This window comes from Conger conger, chromosome 4, assembly GCF_963514075.1.
Source record: "Conger conger chromosome 4, fConCon1.1, whole genome shotgun sequence".
NCBI classification, from domain to species: domain Eukaryota; kingdom Metazoa; phylum Chordata; class Actinopteri; order Anguilliformes; family Congridae; genus Conger; species Conger conger.
The window spans coordinates 2,890,352-2,907,396 of NC_083763.1; the positions used below are offsets into that span (position 1 = coordinate 2,890,352).

Here is a 17,045-nt window from a genome sequence, read left to right on the forward strand (position 1 = left end):
CTCACACACAAGGATCTCACACTGAAGGATCTCACACAGAAGGATCTCACACTGAAGGATCTCACACACAAGGATCTCACACAGAAGGATCTCACACTGAAGGATCTCACACTGAAGGATCTCACACTGAAGGATCTCACACAGAAGGATCTCACACTGAAGGATCTCACACACAAGGATCTCACACTGAAGGATCTCACACTGAAGGATCTCACACAGAAGGATCTCACACAGAAGGATCTCACACAGAAGGATCTCACACAGAAGGATCTCACACAGAAGGATCTCATACTCCCATCCTGAAGGGCTGCAGTGTCTGCTGGTTTTGGGTATTTCAGCACTTCAGGAACCCACAGAAACGTGCAGATCATGTATTCCTCCAGGACTGGAGTTCCAGGTATAATGCCATCAGTGAGGGAATCTTAAGGTTCGACACCAGCTTACCTCATCGTTATCATCTTCCTCTTCGTCTTCAGACTCCGCCCCGTCATCGGACGTTTCCTCTAGAAACGCAGACACACACACACAGTGTCAGGAAGAGGAAGAAGCTCACACACACACACACAGTGTCAGGTAGAGGAAGAAGCTCACACACACACACACACACACACACACACACACACACACACACAGTGTCAGGTAGAGGAAGGGGCTCACAGCTACAAACTGCCGTGACAGACTTGAACTGAGAGTAAAGGTTTACAAGTGAGCAACAGCATCTGCAGATAACTGACAAATTTGGAATTGTGCGAGTGTGTGCGTATGTATGTGCGTGTGAGGGTGTGTTTACGTGTATGTGTGTGTGTGTTACCCACCAGAGTGCAGCTGCTTGATGATGAACTGTATCTGTCTGTGCAAATCTGGATCCTCCTCCTTACTGTAGCAGCACAGGATCTCCTCCAGGCTCTGAACACACACACGCACACACACACACACACACACACACACACACACACAGATATTCACCTCACAATACACCGGTGATATATATTATCTACTGCTGCCATGACGCATTGAGTCCACACATTTACAATACCGCATGATCTTCCACTTAAGAAAGGGTGGGTAGGAATGCCGTTGTACCCAGCCTAACCTGAACTAACCTGAAATAGCCGCGGCTACAAAATGTTAAAATATGCAAATATGCACCTGCCTATTGTACGCCGCTTAGCATAAAAGCATCACCCAAATAAAAGGTTGCATAACAGTGATGAGTAAGACGATGATGAAGAGCTGCACTCACCATCTCCCTGGCCTCTTCCCGCACTGCGGGGTCACACAGAATGCTGTACAGCGCCCCGTTCACATACGGCCGGATCTGGGGTCAGGGGTCAACAAACGGGGTCAAGGGTCAAATCACAAATTATCAAAAAAGCGTCAATTTAACACTTCACCCAGCCTGACCACCCGGCAGCCCTGCTCAAACACACTAATGGAGACCGGTGTCTGTGGGTCTGCAGTGAGACTGTTGTCCATTAGAGAACCTGCTGGACTTCACCAAGGCAGATCAATCCTCACACGCAGACATTCAGATCAATAATGAAACAGCACACATTATTCAATCGGGCAAAGTCATTTCCGGTACCAACATCCAACCCTACTTCATAAAACACAAACCTTAAGGGCTCAAGGCATAAAATTACTCATCATTTATTTATTTATTCAAGGTTTATTTGAGTAGGAACAATGCCAAGAGACATGGCAGCATTACTGCCAGTTTACAGCAGGTTCATGTAGCTGATGTTCTGCACACAGAGATTATAGCTATTGCTAGTTTCCAACTCCCATCCCTAGTTAGGCTTTTTTATGAAAAGAAAGGCAAAAGATAAAAAATAAGACACAAAGTGTTAGATGGAAGATGTTAAGAAACAGACACACTTAAAATACAAACATTAAATAAATGCTAAATACATACACACATATCACACCTCATGCGTGTCATACATTACAAAATAAATAATTTTACTGTGTATTGTTGATTGTTTTTATTTCTATGGGCAAGGAGATCCAGAGGTGAGCACCCTGCCCAAAAGTGGCCCTGCAATGTGTAATTTTTACAATTACCACTGGTTACACCCGGGTAATCCTGCCCTGCCCCCCCCTCGCCTGCCCCCCCCGCAATAGACGATGAGACATGCACAAAAACTAAAACAAAAAGTCTTTGTGAGGAATGTTGAACAATAAGACTGCTCTGCCTATTGACCCACCCAGAAATACTGCTGCGTAGCGCTAATTAATTCCGCAGTAGTCAACAACCCGAATGCCAGAGGAGGGTGAGGGATGATTTCAGATGTCAGACTTGTGTCAGGGCTGGCTGAGGAGAAGAGGATGCTGGGATAGACTTGTGTCAGGGCTGGCCGGGGAGAAGAGGATGCTGGGATAGACTTGTGTCAGGGCTGGCTGAGGAGAAGAGGATGCTGGGATTGACTTGTGTCAGGGCTGGCTGAGGAGAAGAGGATGCTGGGATAGACTTGTGTCAGGGCTGGCTGAGGAGAAGAGGATGCTGGGATAGACTTGTGTCAGGGCTGGCCGGGGAGAAGAGGATGCTGGGATACATGGAGAGCGGGCGATGGGGTGGGACTGCACTCAGTCGTCTACCCTGCCCTATCTGCCCTTCCCGTGTGATACCCAAAATACTCCACTCCGATTTAAACTGAAATTATACTTCAAGTGTTCATCAGTACGAAACATTATGCTTCGGGTATAGTCTGCGCACTGTTTGTTCACACTGGTCCTCAGCTAGAAAAGCACAAATCGGCAGGCTGCCCCTGTGTACGGACAGTCTGGGGTCTGGAATGGGATAGCCACCTGTCTGTCCCCTTATTCTACACAAACCTGCACTGAAGAACGCTCCTCACTGAATCAACATGCTTTCCTCCACAAAGTAGGATGCACACCCAGGCGTTCAGTATCGTGAGAATAACGTGAATAAAATCAAACCGGTCTCACACGAAGTAGGTGAGAGAAGCAGAATCAAGAGTGGTAGCAGGCGACGCTGCAAGAATTGTTCTGCTGTGTGTGTGTGAGAGGTGTGAATTTGTCGTGTATCCTTTAGACAGTAACCTTTCAAACATGTCTGTCCAAGTTTTCTGCTGGGTGGGTGGTGGTGGTGCTCCTTGCAGCCGAAACCTCACACGTGAGAGCAATCAGTGCTCAGTGAGTCTGGTGCTACAGTGCGTGATCCAGAGGCTTCGGGGAGGGTACTTTTTCCTACTTTTCTAATTAAATTCTGCACAGGCAGATGAGCAGGCTAAGCACGCTACGCTAACGAGCTAATGGACGCAGCACATCGGCGGTGTGTGTGTGTGTGTGCGTGCGTGTGTGCGTGTGTGTGTGTGCGTGCGTGCGGGTGGGGGGGGGGGGGGGGGGGGGGGGGGGGTAACTCGCCTCTTGGTTCTCGTGTCCCAGGAGATCCGTCAGTACCTTCAGCACACGTTTGGCGATCTCAGCACACCTCCTCTTACCTGCAACACAGCAACACAGACCTCAAACGATAGAGAGACATTGGAAACACTGTGTGAGAGAGAGAGAGAGAGAGAGAGAGAGAGAGAGAGAGAGAGAGAGAATGGGTAGAGTAGTGGTTTTCCCAGTTCACACTATATGGAAATATTCTGACATTCTGCCTGGCCTTATCAATCCGACAGGGGCGGGGCCTAGCTGTGAAGGACAGGGCAGCGTGGGGCGGGGCTTAGCTGTGACGAACATAGAGGGGCGGGGCTTAGCTGTGACAGACAGGGCAGCGTGGGGCGGGGCCTAGCTGTGAAGGACAGGGAAGCGTGGGGCGGGGCCTAGCTGTGACGGACAGGGCAGCGTGGGGCGGGGCTTAGCTGTGACGGACAGAGAGGGGCGGGGCCTAGCTATGACGGACAGGGCGGGGCGGGGCGTACCTTGCGTGCGCAGACACAGGTTCATGAGCAGGGCGGAGGAGTACACCAGCGTGTAGTCTGACAGACAGTCAGAGTCCTGCAGCTCCTCCACCAGCCAGCCAATCAGACCGTCCTCGATCATGTGGGACTGCTGAGCCCGCCTGGAGACACACACACACACGCAAACACACACACACGCACGCACACACACTTAATCTCAGTGACGCATGCACTGGCTTATCCCATAAATGCTTACAACCACCACAACCACCAAATCAGGTCAGCCAATTAATTTGTTCTCAATTTATTCCATCCTCTCAATGAAAGCACAGAGTAAGAGACGGGTGCACACCTGAAGAACAGCACTAACTGCATTACTGTGAACGCTGACATGTGGAGGCTAACGCTAAGGCGCACTGCATTACTGATGTACGGAGGCTAATGCTAATGCTAACGTTAAGGCGCACTGCACTACTGGCGTTTGGAGGCTAATGCTAACGCTAAGGTGCACTGCATTACTGGCGTTTGGAGGCTAATGCTAACGCTAATGCTAATGCTAGGGCGCTCACCGGAGGCTGAGTTTCTGCAGGGTCCCCAGAACGTTCTCCCTGGTCACGGAGTCGTTCTCCTCGGTCCTCACAGTGTCCTGCAGCGTCCTCAGGAGGGAGGGGATCTGAGACAGGTACACTCGACCTGGACGGGCGGAGGACACGGTCACTTTAGGCTCAGAATCTGATCCGCTCCTCCAGGTCTGAACCTTCAAATCACGGCCCTCGACGGCCAGGAACCGCTGGTTCTCAATGCTTCAGGTGTGACGGCCAGTTTATAGTCCAGCAACAGAGAGTCACTGCCACCAACAATGTGCTGAAGACAACGACCACAGTCTATTCCGGGGGCGATTACACGCTAATCACCAAGTTCATGAACATTCTGTAAATTCAGTTAACTGGCCTTAATTGTTCAGTCAATTAACCCGGAGGAAAGAAAACCAGGGCCGGATTTGATGATCCCTGCTTCACTTTGACACTCACCCTCTATGACAGGGACACACAGTGGGCTTAGACTGCACGTACCCTCGGACAGGGACACACAGTGGGGTTAGACTGCACTCACCCTCTGACAGGGACACACAGTGGGGTTAGACTGCACGTACCCTCTGACAGGGACACACAGTGGGGTTAGACTGCACGTACCCTCTGACAGGGACACACAGTGGGGTTAGACTGCACGTACCCTCGGACAGGGAGGCGAAAGCGTTGATGAGGCGGGCTGTGTACTGTCGGACGACCTCGTTCCGGGACTTCAGCAGGTGCAGCAGGCCCTTCTGCTGAAACAGGGGCGAGAGCGGGATTGAGCTGACGTCAGAAACCCGGTCTGCGTCCGCCTTTTAAACCACCCGCCATCCCTACTATTGATGCTTCTCATTCACCCATACACACCCTCACAGTCACACACTAACGGCGATTGGCTGCCATGCAAGGCACCGACCAGCTCGTCAGGAGCATTTGGGGGTTAGGTGTCTTGCTCAGGGACACTTCGACACAGCCCGGGCGGGGGATCGAACCGGCAACCCTCCGACTGCCAGACGACCGCTCTTACTGCCTGAGCCGATGTCGCCCCCCCCCCCCCCCCCCCCCCCGGTAGTTTACAATCCCGATCAGAGCCGGATAATGACCTGCTCCAGAATAAGCTCTTCGGGTGCGTGTGTGGGAACAGCGGGAGCTCCCAGGGCGGTGTCCGTGTGGAGCGGTGGCCCCGGGGGCCCCATTGTCCCGTCAGCTCGCTGCGCAGAGGCTCAGTCCTCGGGGGACGGGCTGAACGCCGAACGCTCGGCGGGTTTAACGAGGTTAAAAAGCCGCCTCAGCGCAGGACGGCGGCGCAGGGTGGAGGTCCCGTCACCCGATCGGGCTCCTCGCGTTACGCTCACACACAGGCACAGAGCGTGCACGGGCGGCCTGTCAGAGCTCGGGACGCTGTGGAGGCTGGAGGAGCTTTTGGGTGAGGGGCACGGCGGTGCAGGGGGGTCGAGTTACGGGCTGGGGCTGGATGTAGGTCAGGCCTGGAGTCCTGGGACCACAGACACTCCTGGGAACCGGAGTGTGACCCAGAGGCCGGGACCGATCGGGCTCCTCAGCCGCGTCACCGGCCTGAATCCGCCAGCCGCACTACACGTACGACCCGTACGACCTCAAGCGCAGACTGAAGTCCCATCTCTTCAGGCTACACCTTTCCCTCCCCAACTCACCACCATGATTAGCCTTAGACTGTAATGGCACTTATGTATAGATTGTATAGATATTGTTACTTGTATAGGTATTGTTATTTTCTGTATTCTAGCTGCAATTGTGGTATGCTAGTTTGGAAGTTGATTGTGCTCTTAAAGGGTTCTCATTTTCTGCATGTTTACACTAGGACCCGGAACTATACTGTCCTCTCAGGTCCTCTTTGCACTTGTTCTTGTGTTTAATTTGCACTTTGTTGTACGTCGCTCTGGATAAGAGCGTCTGCTAAATGCCAAATGCCATATTTATTTTTAAAGCACCGGATGTGTCTTTTCTGCTGTCACGAGGCAGCCACACTCCATTCTTGTCGATTACTCTTCACTAACGTAGCATTAGCGAAATGACATCACTCGAAAGTTTGGCGTGACGTTTCGTTGTTTATTTTTAACACTCGGGAGAGGGCACTCACTTCCGCCAGGCTGAAAAGCGTGTTTGGCGGCATCGCCGAGTTCAGCGGTAATAATTTAATTCCACACATTTCCAGACCACAGGCGCCACGGACGTGCAGCACCCACCGGGGGTGACGCACGGCGGCCATTTTGTGCCGGAGCGTGGAGGCCATTTTGTGCCGGAGCGCGGAGGCCATTTTGTGCCGGAGCGCGGAGGCCATTTTGTGCCGGAGCGCGGAGGCAGTGCAGCGGCGGGGCGCGTACCTGGCCAGGGCTGTAGCAGTCCAGCAGGTCGTTGCTGATGAAGGCCTGCAGCACGGTGTCCCTCTGCTCGCCGTGCAGGGAGCGGGTCAGCCTCTGAGAACCAGCGGAGACAAACGTCACGTTATCACTGCCGCCAGCCCACATTAACCGCCAGCAGAGAAACCACCACCACCACCACCACCATCACACCGCCTCGCGACCTCAGAGCCAAAGTGACAAAGTACTCCAGGGATGAGGGAGTTTTATCAGACTGAACAGCAGGTTTAGCACAAGAGGCCAAATTCAGAAAGTGATGAGAGGCTGAAATAAAGCACACTCGAGAGAAGGTAGGGGGGAAAAAACTAAGTCGGCTGTTGGATAGAAGGAGAATAAAATAAATAAATAAATAAATAAATAAACAGAAATCGCCCGCCGGATGCCAGACTCCCTCGTCGTTGCCAGGACAGCATTGATCAGGTGAGGTGGATTCTAAATCCTCAAACTGCCCGGCGGTTTCTCAGAGAGCAGAACAAAGCGGCGGTGGGGGGTTTGGGGGCGCAGGCGGTGGGGGGTTTGGGGGCGCAGGCGGTGGGGGGAATTTGGGGGCGCAGGCGGTGGGGGGTTTGGGAGCGCGGCGGTGGGGGGTTTGGGGGCGCGGCGGTGGGGGGTTTGGGGGCGCGGCGGTGGGGGGATTTGGGGGCGCTGCGGTGGGGGGTTTGGGGGCGCGGCGGTAGGGGGTTTGGGGGCGCAGGCGGTGGGGGGTTTGGGGGCGCGGCGGTGGGGGGTTTGGGGGTGCGGCGGTGGGGGGTTTAGGGGCGCGGCGGTGGGGGGTTTGGGGGCGCGGTGGTGGGGGGTTTGGGGGCGCGGCGGTGGGGGGTTTGGGGGCGGGGCGGTGGGGGGGTTTGGGGGCGCGGCGGTGGGGGGTTTAGGGGCGCAGGCGGTGGGGGGTTTGGGGGCGCGAGGGTGGGGGGTTTGGGGGCGCAGTCGGGGAGCGGACGGGGCGCACACTCACCCAGCGCAGCGCCTGTAAGAGCAGGGCTTTCAGCCGGTCGCTGCCGTTCAGCAGGTCTTTCTTCAGCTTGTCGTAGTCCAGCGACGGCAGCAGCGGCACGTCCTGCTCTTTGCTTCAGACACAAACAGGAAACAGAGCCCATGACCTCACCGCACAGGAAAACTACAGCAGGCGTCCCCCACGGGCCCAGTGTGGGTCCACTGCCCGTTGCTCGAATGACCGGGGCGGAATCTAAACCCGGTCCAGGCCATATTTCAAGAGACGCCCGCTCTGGTGATGGAACTGAAAGGTTCTACTGAGCGCTCCAAAAACCAAAAACAACGACAAGAACAAATCTTTTGGAGAAATGAAAAAAAAAAAAAAAAAAATGACATCACAGGTTGTGAAGATGCATACTGATTTTTAAATAACATGCTGCAGTTATTGTTATCACAATGCAATCACCAAATTCTGGATCTATTCAAAACTTATGTTGGGCACTTTACAAACGGTAACGGACGTTTTCCTCGATCTGGAGAAAGAAATGACTCATTTCAGCAGTTTTACTTACGGAGGTGCGATGGATGCCCGCAGCATGGAAGAGGCCTGAGGAAGAGGAGGAGGAGGAGGAAGAGGAGAAGAACATGAGCTCAAACAGTCCACACACAGTGGGGCTGTCCAATCACCACCATGCAACTACTGACAAACGCACCGTCTGTCTGCTAAACCACACAACTGTGATGAAACAAGTACTGACAACAAATAAGTGAGTTATTAAAAAAAAAAAAACATAATGAAATCTTAGACCAGGTCTGCCAAACCCCGGTCCAGGAGAACCACAATCTCTGCTGGTTTTTGTGTTCATCTTAAAATCATCAACCACCTGATTTTAACGTAAACCATTGTTCCTGGTCAGGGTGTAGGAACCTTTCCCAGCATGCATTGGGAGGCAGGAATACACCCTGGACAGCCATTCACTCACACACACACACATACCTAGGGGCAATTTAGATTTAGACTCACCAATTAACCTGCTTAACCCACACAGGCATGGAGGCACATACCAGGATTCGAACCAAGAACCTTCTGGTTGCGAGGCACAATCAGTGCTACCCACTGCACCTCTGTGAGTAATCATCGGCTTTAAGTGATCGATTTAGCACAGAGTAACAATAAAAACCAGCGGATCCTGTGTCTCCCCGGGACCTGGGTCCGGTGGAGGCCATCAGACCTTCAGACAGGATCTATAACCCAGACCTGGACCCAAAAGGACATCACTTACCAGCAACGCCACACTCTGTATGGATAAAAGGCGCGGGGTTATTCTGATGAGGATGCGGGGTTTACCACATGCAGAGTGCCCCAGACGCACGTGGGTTTGCCAGTAATGGCCATGCAGTGCAGTACACAGGGAAACCGCAGTCAAGGGGTTAGTGTGCAGTGTTCCCCATTGTCTCCTGGCCTAAAGATCCCACTCAATGCTGCACACATCACCGAGTCTCCCATCCGGAACCTTCCATCTCCACAAACACAAAATGGCTTCCCAGGAAACTGAACGCAAGATGGGATCTTGGGAATGGTTGTGAATTGACCATCTGGTTACGATGCGTAATCGTAACCAGTTTTTGGATTCAAATGTTTTTTCTGCGCTCGATTGATGGTGCCTGGTTCAATTGGGCCAACCAAGAGCACCAGAGTAGCAATAATAGAGAGTATTTCATAAGTTCCATTACACCAGACAATCCAAAATGATTATGTATTTGAGGCAGGTCATGGTTTCTGCCGATTATTCCCTTCCTACAAAACTGTGAATCAAAGAGGTTCTCATCTTCGGCAGAAAGACTGCCTGAATTTACCATGGAAAGAGTAAATAATGAAACAATGACATGACAACGGGCGTTGATTGTATTTGAGGCAGGGAATGGAGACACGGCAGAATGAGTCCCCCATGCTCAGCCCAGAGGGGTCGTCAGGGCGTCGGAGCGCTCCGCTGGGTTAGTGACCTCAAGCCAAGCCAAGCCAGCAACGTGCTCAGCCAAGCAGCTCAGCGTTCACAACAGGGCAATCACACTTTTTATCTCTGCATATTTTTATGTGTAAACATGTTTGTATCCCTAATTTATAATGGAACATTTTAATACATGTGCTTATTTTGACAATAAAATAATATCATTTGGCAAAACGGGTAGAAGTGGGCGTGAAATTTTATTTTTATTATTCTTTTTTTGGACTAAATTCCACTCGTGTCTGGCCCTAATCATGATGTCAGAGTCTCTGGAGGCACGTCATCCCTTCAAGCTGCACCTTTCCTTCAGAGGGTGAGTCACCACCACCATTAGCCTCGTGGACGCCATAGATTATAATGCCACTGATAAATAATTATATAGTTATCTATAGATATAGATAATTATATAGTTATCTCTACATATATATTTATATGTCTATATATACATATATACATATATATAAATATATACATATCCCTAAATAGTATAGTATTCTACCCGCCAACCGTGGTATGCTAGTTGGTAAGTTGACGTATTCTTCAAGGGTTCCAACCGTATCTGTTTGGTCACGCTAGGACTCCATAAAACCCTACTGTCCTCTCGGGTCCTCTTCACACTCGCTCCTGTGTTTTATCTGCACTCTGTCGTAAGTCACTCTGGATACGAGCGTCTGCTAAATGCCTGTAATGTAATTTAATGTAAAAGACATATCGATGTCAATCAAGACCTTGAGTGTGAAAATTGTCGACGCCCACACATTTCTCCATTTCTGAGCCAGGCTGAGTGCAGTTACTCTTCAACTGCGGAACAATAACCCCCCACTCCCGAGATTAAACCCATCCTCACTCATTAAACCTCTTCTCTCCTGTGTCACATTCGCTAACCAAACTCCGCTGTCAATCAGGTGGAGAGCAGCAAATCACAGGCTCTCCTTCGTTTGCAATCAAACCGCATTCCACCGGTTACGCTCGCACAGACGTGAGTCAGAGAAGACAATCCCTCCTCATCACCTTCACCGCCTCTCGCTCTCTTCTGAGTTACATAGCAGTAATTTCGCCGATGCTTTTATCCAACGTGACATGCAGTTGATTAGACTAAGCAGGGGACAATACCCCCTGGAGCAATGCGGGGTTAAGGGCCTTGGCTCAAGGTCCCAACAGCTGTGCAGATCTTATTGTGGCTACACCGGGGCTTGAACCACCAACTTTTCTAGGTCCCAGTGAGGCACAGCCTGTGGGCAGGCTGCAGGTTACAGGTTGCCCCAGGGGCAGACAGTGAGTCAGAGCCCCTGCTTCCCTCCACTCTCCGGGGGCACACACGGAGGCCGCAGGGAGAGTGAAAGGCAGCAGGTTTGCGCGCGCGGGACAGACTTCCGGCCTGCTCCGCGGGACCCTGATCGGAAATTACAAAGAGTGAATTATCAATAATAAATCAGATTAAATATCAATAATAAATCATCTGCACTTGAAAGGATATCGCTCAGCAGCTGGGCAGTGAGCCAACTTTGATCCACCACATTTGCACTACAAATAACGACCACCGCGATTTAAATCTGTGTTATCGGTGCATATACTTCAAACGGCAAGATTGTGCATCACTTGAGACTACTGCGATGGCCACGATAGCCGTACCTCGTCTATACAGGTATGACACGGCAGTCACATGACATTTTGAACGTGCTTTAGCGACTCTAGTAACGGCAGTAAGCAAAGCAGTGCATGCTGGGTAAGCCCCGGCTCTGGCCCGCTCCATTCTGGGACAAAATGGCCGCCCTTGCAAAACACGTAAAGTAGAGTGTGCGATCAGGGGGTGAACGGGGACAGGGTGCACCTGTAGCGTCTGCAGGCAGACTGTCGATGGCCCGTTGACCAGCAGGGGGCGCTATTGAGCAACGGGACATGGTCATTTCAGCCTTGTCAGGGTCTTCATGACCAGACCCTGACGCACACTGGACCGGTGATTTAGCAGGACGGGGCACCCAGGGAACACTGCGACTCCCTCATTTTCACACGGGATAGTCCACTTTGTTGGAGGACAGTTTCGGGGGGGGGTGGGGGTCTGTCCACTTTGTTGGAGGACAGTCTCTGTTAAGTGCCGTCTGCCCTATACCTGGGGTCAGTGACCTCAAGCTGTCCTGCCGGTGACAGCAGCCTCATTAATCTCCTAATCCGCTCATTGTGTACAGATATGACAGATATGACAGATATGTACACAACGTACTCCGAGCTCCGGTTCCTCTCCCCACAGGCACACACGAGTCAATATAAAGTTACATCAAAAGCTGGCGACGTGGCAAACTCCCACAGCCGGTGCGTATGGGGCTTACATAACCACCGATGCATTCTGCTGAAGACATTCGACTGTAGTGGTAACAATAGGGCGGGGCCAAGGTGTGCCCACTCATAAATCAGCATCACAGCGTAATAGGATTAGCACTGACACCCTCATTAAGACATTGGCACCGGCATAGATGCATGGTGCATGGAGGTACAGGCTTGAGAAAAATAACTAAAAAGATAAAGCGTTTGCGTTTATAAATGGTGGCCCAATTAAGATTGCGAGGGTGTGGGGGTGCATTTTTATTTTTTTATTTTTTATTTAATATAAAATACACCACACCCTTTTGGAATGGATCCTGATTCCTGAACAAACAAACAAACACAAGCATCCCCGCTACGAGGGTAATTACATAACCTGCACACACAACGTGCCTCCAGATTCACATTAATCTCACTTGGCACACCCCCCCCACGCCCACTTTTCTTGTTGACGTTTAATTGCATTACTATGCGTGCATTGGTTTCTTTGTTCTTGTCTATTATATTTCTTTACCCATTGCCTTTCATTCTTATGTAGTTATTCCGAATTTTACTAAGATTGTATGAAGGCAGTCAGTCCGGGGATGGGAGTTTAGATTAAAAAAAAGGGAATCTGTAATGTAGGTCAGTGTTTGATGTTACATTTTGCGAATGAAAATCTGACTTGGGAAAAAAAAAAAGACAAGCATCTTAAATAATGAACGACTGAGGACGGAGATCCCATGAAACTACAGTACGACAAACTACCGGGGGGGGGGGGGGGGTTTACAGTACAGACAAAAGGGAAGGGGGAGGAGCAAGACCAGGAGGGGAGCAAGCAAGACAGGCAAGGGGGGGGGGGTGAAAAAATGAAACTTCAGCAACTTACATATCCATCATCACTGCCAAACGGGCTCAAAGAGACAGAGCCCTTACCGCACAGATAGCCCTTAACGCACAGACAGCAACAGAAGAGAGGCCATCAGAGGTTTCAGGCAAGACAAAACGGGGGGAGACACAATCACAGAACTGCACACAGACACAGGCCTTTGGGCCGGGACGTTTGGGCCACGGGACGTTTGGGCCAGTACGTTTGGGCCGGGACGTTTGGGCCAGGGTACGTTTGGGCCGGGACGTTTGGGCCGGTACGTTTGGGCCAGGGTACGTTTGGGCCGGGACGTTTGGGCCACGGGACGTTTGGGCCACGGGACGTTTGGGCCGGGACGTTTGGGCCGGGACGTTTGGGCCACGGGACGTTTGGGCCGGTACGTTTTGGGCCGGTACGTTTGGGCCACGGGACGTTTGGGCCGGGACGTTTGGGCCGGTACGTTTGGGCCACGGGACGTTTGGGCCGGTACGTTTTGGGCCGGTACGTTTGGGCCACGGGACGTTTGGGCCGGTACGTTTGGGCCACGGGACGTTTGGGCCGGTACGTTTGGGCCACGGGACGTTTGGGCCGGGACGTTTGGGCCGGTACGTTTTGGGCCGGTACGTTTGGGCCACGGGACGTTTGGGCCGGTACGTTTGGGCCACGGGACGTTTGGGCCGGTACGTTTGGGCCACGGGACGTTTGGGCCGGTACGTTTGGGCCACGGGACGTTTGGGCCGGTACGTTTTGGGCCGGTACGTTTGGGCCACGGGACGTTTGGGCCGGTACGTTTGGGCCACGGGATGCTTCGAGATCAAAATTCACGTTCCATCCCGCGCTCTTATTATATAACATGACACCACGCCCATTATTAAATGTTGCATCTCGTACGGTATGTTCTGTGAAACGGGTTTGGCACCGTCCACTTGAGACTGAACCGCTTTCATCCTGCTGAGGATTCATTTTGGGATTAACAATTATACCTTTAAGCTGTATAGAGTGCATGCGTGCGGTTATAATAGGCATTCGGCATTTGATTAAACAAAGAAAATAAATCACTCAGTATGGGGGAACTATGCAAAAGCACGTTGTTTCTTTCACTGTTTACGTGCAGTTCTGTCTGTGACCTGACACAAAAAACATGAGGACAACTTCTTATGTCAAAATATTAACTGCAACAGTAATGAGAAACACTGAATGCGGGTATATCAAAGGGTTTCTCACATTAAGAGACTGGGCTAATAAGATCATTCTCACAGTCAGGGAACTGGTGGAAAGAGCTATCCCCTCCTTAACAGGGACCAGGTAAACAGGTGGACAGGTAGACAGGTGTTTGGGTGTACAGGTAAACAGGTGTACAAGTAGACAGATATACAGGTGTGCAGGTGTTTTGGCATACAGGTATATCGGTAGACCGGTGTATTGCTGTACAGGTGAATGTGCATACTGGTACACAGGTGTATTGATGTACAGGTGTATGAGTATACTGGAACACAGGTGTACAGGTAGACAGGTATATTGATGGACAGGTGTATAGGTATAGCGGTATACAAGTGTGCAGGTGTATGGGTATATACTGGTACACAGGTGTGTAGATGTACAGGTGTATGGGTATATACTGGTACACAGGTGTGTAGATGTACAGGTGTATGGGTATATACTGGTACACAGGAGTGTAGAAGTACAGGTGTACAGGCGTGTAGATGTACAGGTGTACAGGTGTATAGGTGCACAGGTGTACAGGTGTATAGATGTACAGGTGTGTAGAAGTACAGGTGTACAGGTGTATAGATGTACAGGTGTACAGGTGTGTAGGTGTACAAGTGTGTAGATGTACAGGTGTATAGGTGTACAGGTGTACAGGTGTATAGATGTACAGGTGTGTAGGTGTACAGGTGTGTAGAAGTACAGGTGTACAGGTGTATAGGTGTATAGATGTACAGGTGTGTAGGTGTACAGGTGTGTAGAAGTACAGGTGTACAGGTGTATAGGTGTATAGATGTACAGGTGTGTAGGTGTACAGGTGTGTAGAAGTACAGGTGTACAGGTGTATAGGTGTACAGGTGTATAGGTGTATAGATGTACAGGTGTGTAGGTGTACAGGTGTGTAGAAGTACAGGTGTACAGGTGTGCAGATGTACAGGTGTGTAGGTGTACAGGTGTGTAGGTGTACAGGTGTACAGGTGTGTAGAAGTACAGGTGTACAGGTGTGTAGAAGTACAGGTGTACAGGTGTGTAGAAGTACAGGTGTACAGGTGTATAGGTGTACAGGTGTACAGGTGTGTAGAAGTACAGGTGTACAGGTGTGTAGAAGTACAGGTGTACAGGTGTGTAGAAGTACAGGTGTACAGGTGTATAGGTGTACAGGTGTACAGGTGTGACTCACAGTGCCCGGCCGGGTGAAGTCGATGCTCTGGGCCGTGCTGTGTCTCATCTGGCTGCTGAAGAGACGCACACAGACGCTCTGCAGGTATTCTGGGGAGATCTGGAACAACAACACACGCACCCCATCAGCCCCTGGGGGGGAAACACATCCCATGAGCATTTGGGTGAAGGGGAGGGGGGCAGACCAATCCCATCAACCCCTGTGGGGGGGGCTGATGCATCCCAGAGTGGGATGTGACCAGAGGATAGCCAGGCCCAGGTGAGTTGGAGAAGGAGTTGGGGAAGGAGTGTGAGAAGGAGTGTGAGAAGGAGTTGGGGAAGGAGTTGGGGAAGGAGTTGGGGAAGGAGTGTGAGAAGGAGTTGGGGAAGGAGTTGGGGAAGGAGTTGGAGAAGGAGTTGGAGAAGGAGTTGGGGAAGGAGTTGGGGAAGGAGTTGGGGAAGGAGTTGGAGAAGGAGTGGGAGAAGGAGTGTGAGAAGGAGTTGGGGAAGGAGTTGGAGAAGGAGTTGGAGAAGGAGTTGGGGGACGGTGGGGAGAGATGACAGGCAGACGCTCACCATCTTCCCGCTGATGGTGGCGACCAGCGAGTCCACCAGCTCGGCCGTGACCCCGATCAGGCTGTGGTAATCGGCCTGCAGCCTGTTAAACCTGCGCAGGCTCCCTGCAGAGCGCCTCTCAGCCTCACCTGCCTGCTGCTGCAGCTGAGCCAGCTCCTCTACACACACACACATTATATACACACACACATACACATTATATACACACACACATACACATTATATACACACACACATACACATTATATACACACACACACACATACACATTATATACACACACACATACACATTATATACACACACACATACACATTATATACACACACACACACATACACATTATATACACACACACATACACATTATATTCACACACACACACACACACATTATATACACACACATACACACATTATATACACACACACATTATATACACACACACAAACACACACACACACATTATATACACACACATTATATACACACACACAAACACACACACACACACATTATATACACACACATTATATACACACACACAAACACACACACACACACATTATATACACACACACACACACACACACACATTATATACACACACACAAACACACACACACACACACACATTATATACACACACACATACACATTATATACACACACACACACACACATTATATACACACACAAACACACACACACACACATTATATACACACACAAACACACACACACACACATACACATTATATACACACACACATACACATTATATACACACACAAACACACACACACATTATATTCACACACACACACACACACAAACACACACACGACACGCAACACACACATACACGCAACACACACGCAGGCACGCAAGCAACACACACACACACGCAATAAACACACGCATGCAAGGCAATGCGCGCACGCACAAAGGCACATGCACCCAACACACGCACGCAACACATACACATGCAGACACACACATGCATGCACACGCCCAGATTAGACCATCACATGCGTGTAGATACACGTGAACACACACACACACACACACACACACACACACACACACACACACACGCCCAGGTTAGACCGCAGCATGAGTGTACACACACACACACTCAGTCTGTTTCAGACAAGCTGTAA

General features: G+C 50.8%; 1 protein-coding gene across 1 annotated transcript in view; it reads right to left on the reverse strand.

Moving 5' to 3' along the window:
• Nucleotides 1–17,045, reverse strand: part of LOC133126846 (lisH domain-containing protein ARMC9) — a 37,568-nt gene that overhangs the window by 14,712 nt on the left and 5,811 nt on the right. The window contains 13 exon segments of the mRNA XM_061239272.1: nt 445–503; nt 816–906; nt 1,244–1,318; nt 3,388–3,464; nt 3,888–4,027; nt 4,436–4,559; nt 5,100–5,190; nt 6,802–6,894; nt 7,793–7,904; nt 8,343–8,377; nt 12,964–13,023; nt 15,329–15,427; nt 15,883–16,040. Of these exon segments, the coding sequence (XP_061095256.1) occupies nt 445–503; nt 816–906; nt 1,244–1,318; nt 3,388–3,464; nt 3,888–4,027; nt 4,436–4,559; nt 5,100–5,190; nt 6,802–6,894; nt 7,793–7,904; nt 8,343–8,377; nt 12,964–13,023; nt 15,329–15,427; nt 15,883–16,040 (1,214 nt within the window).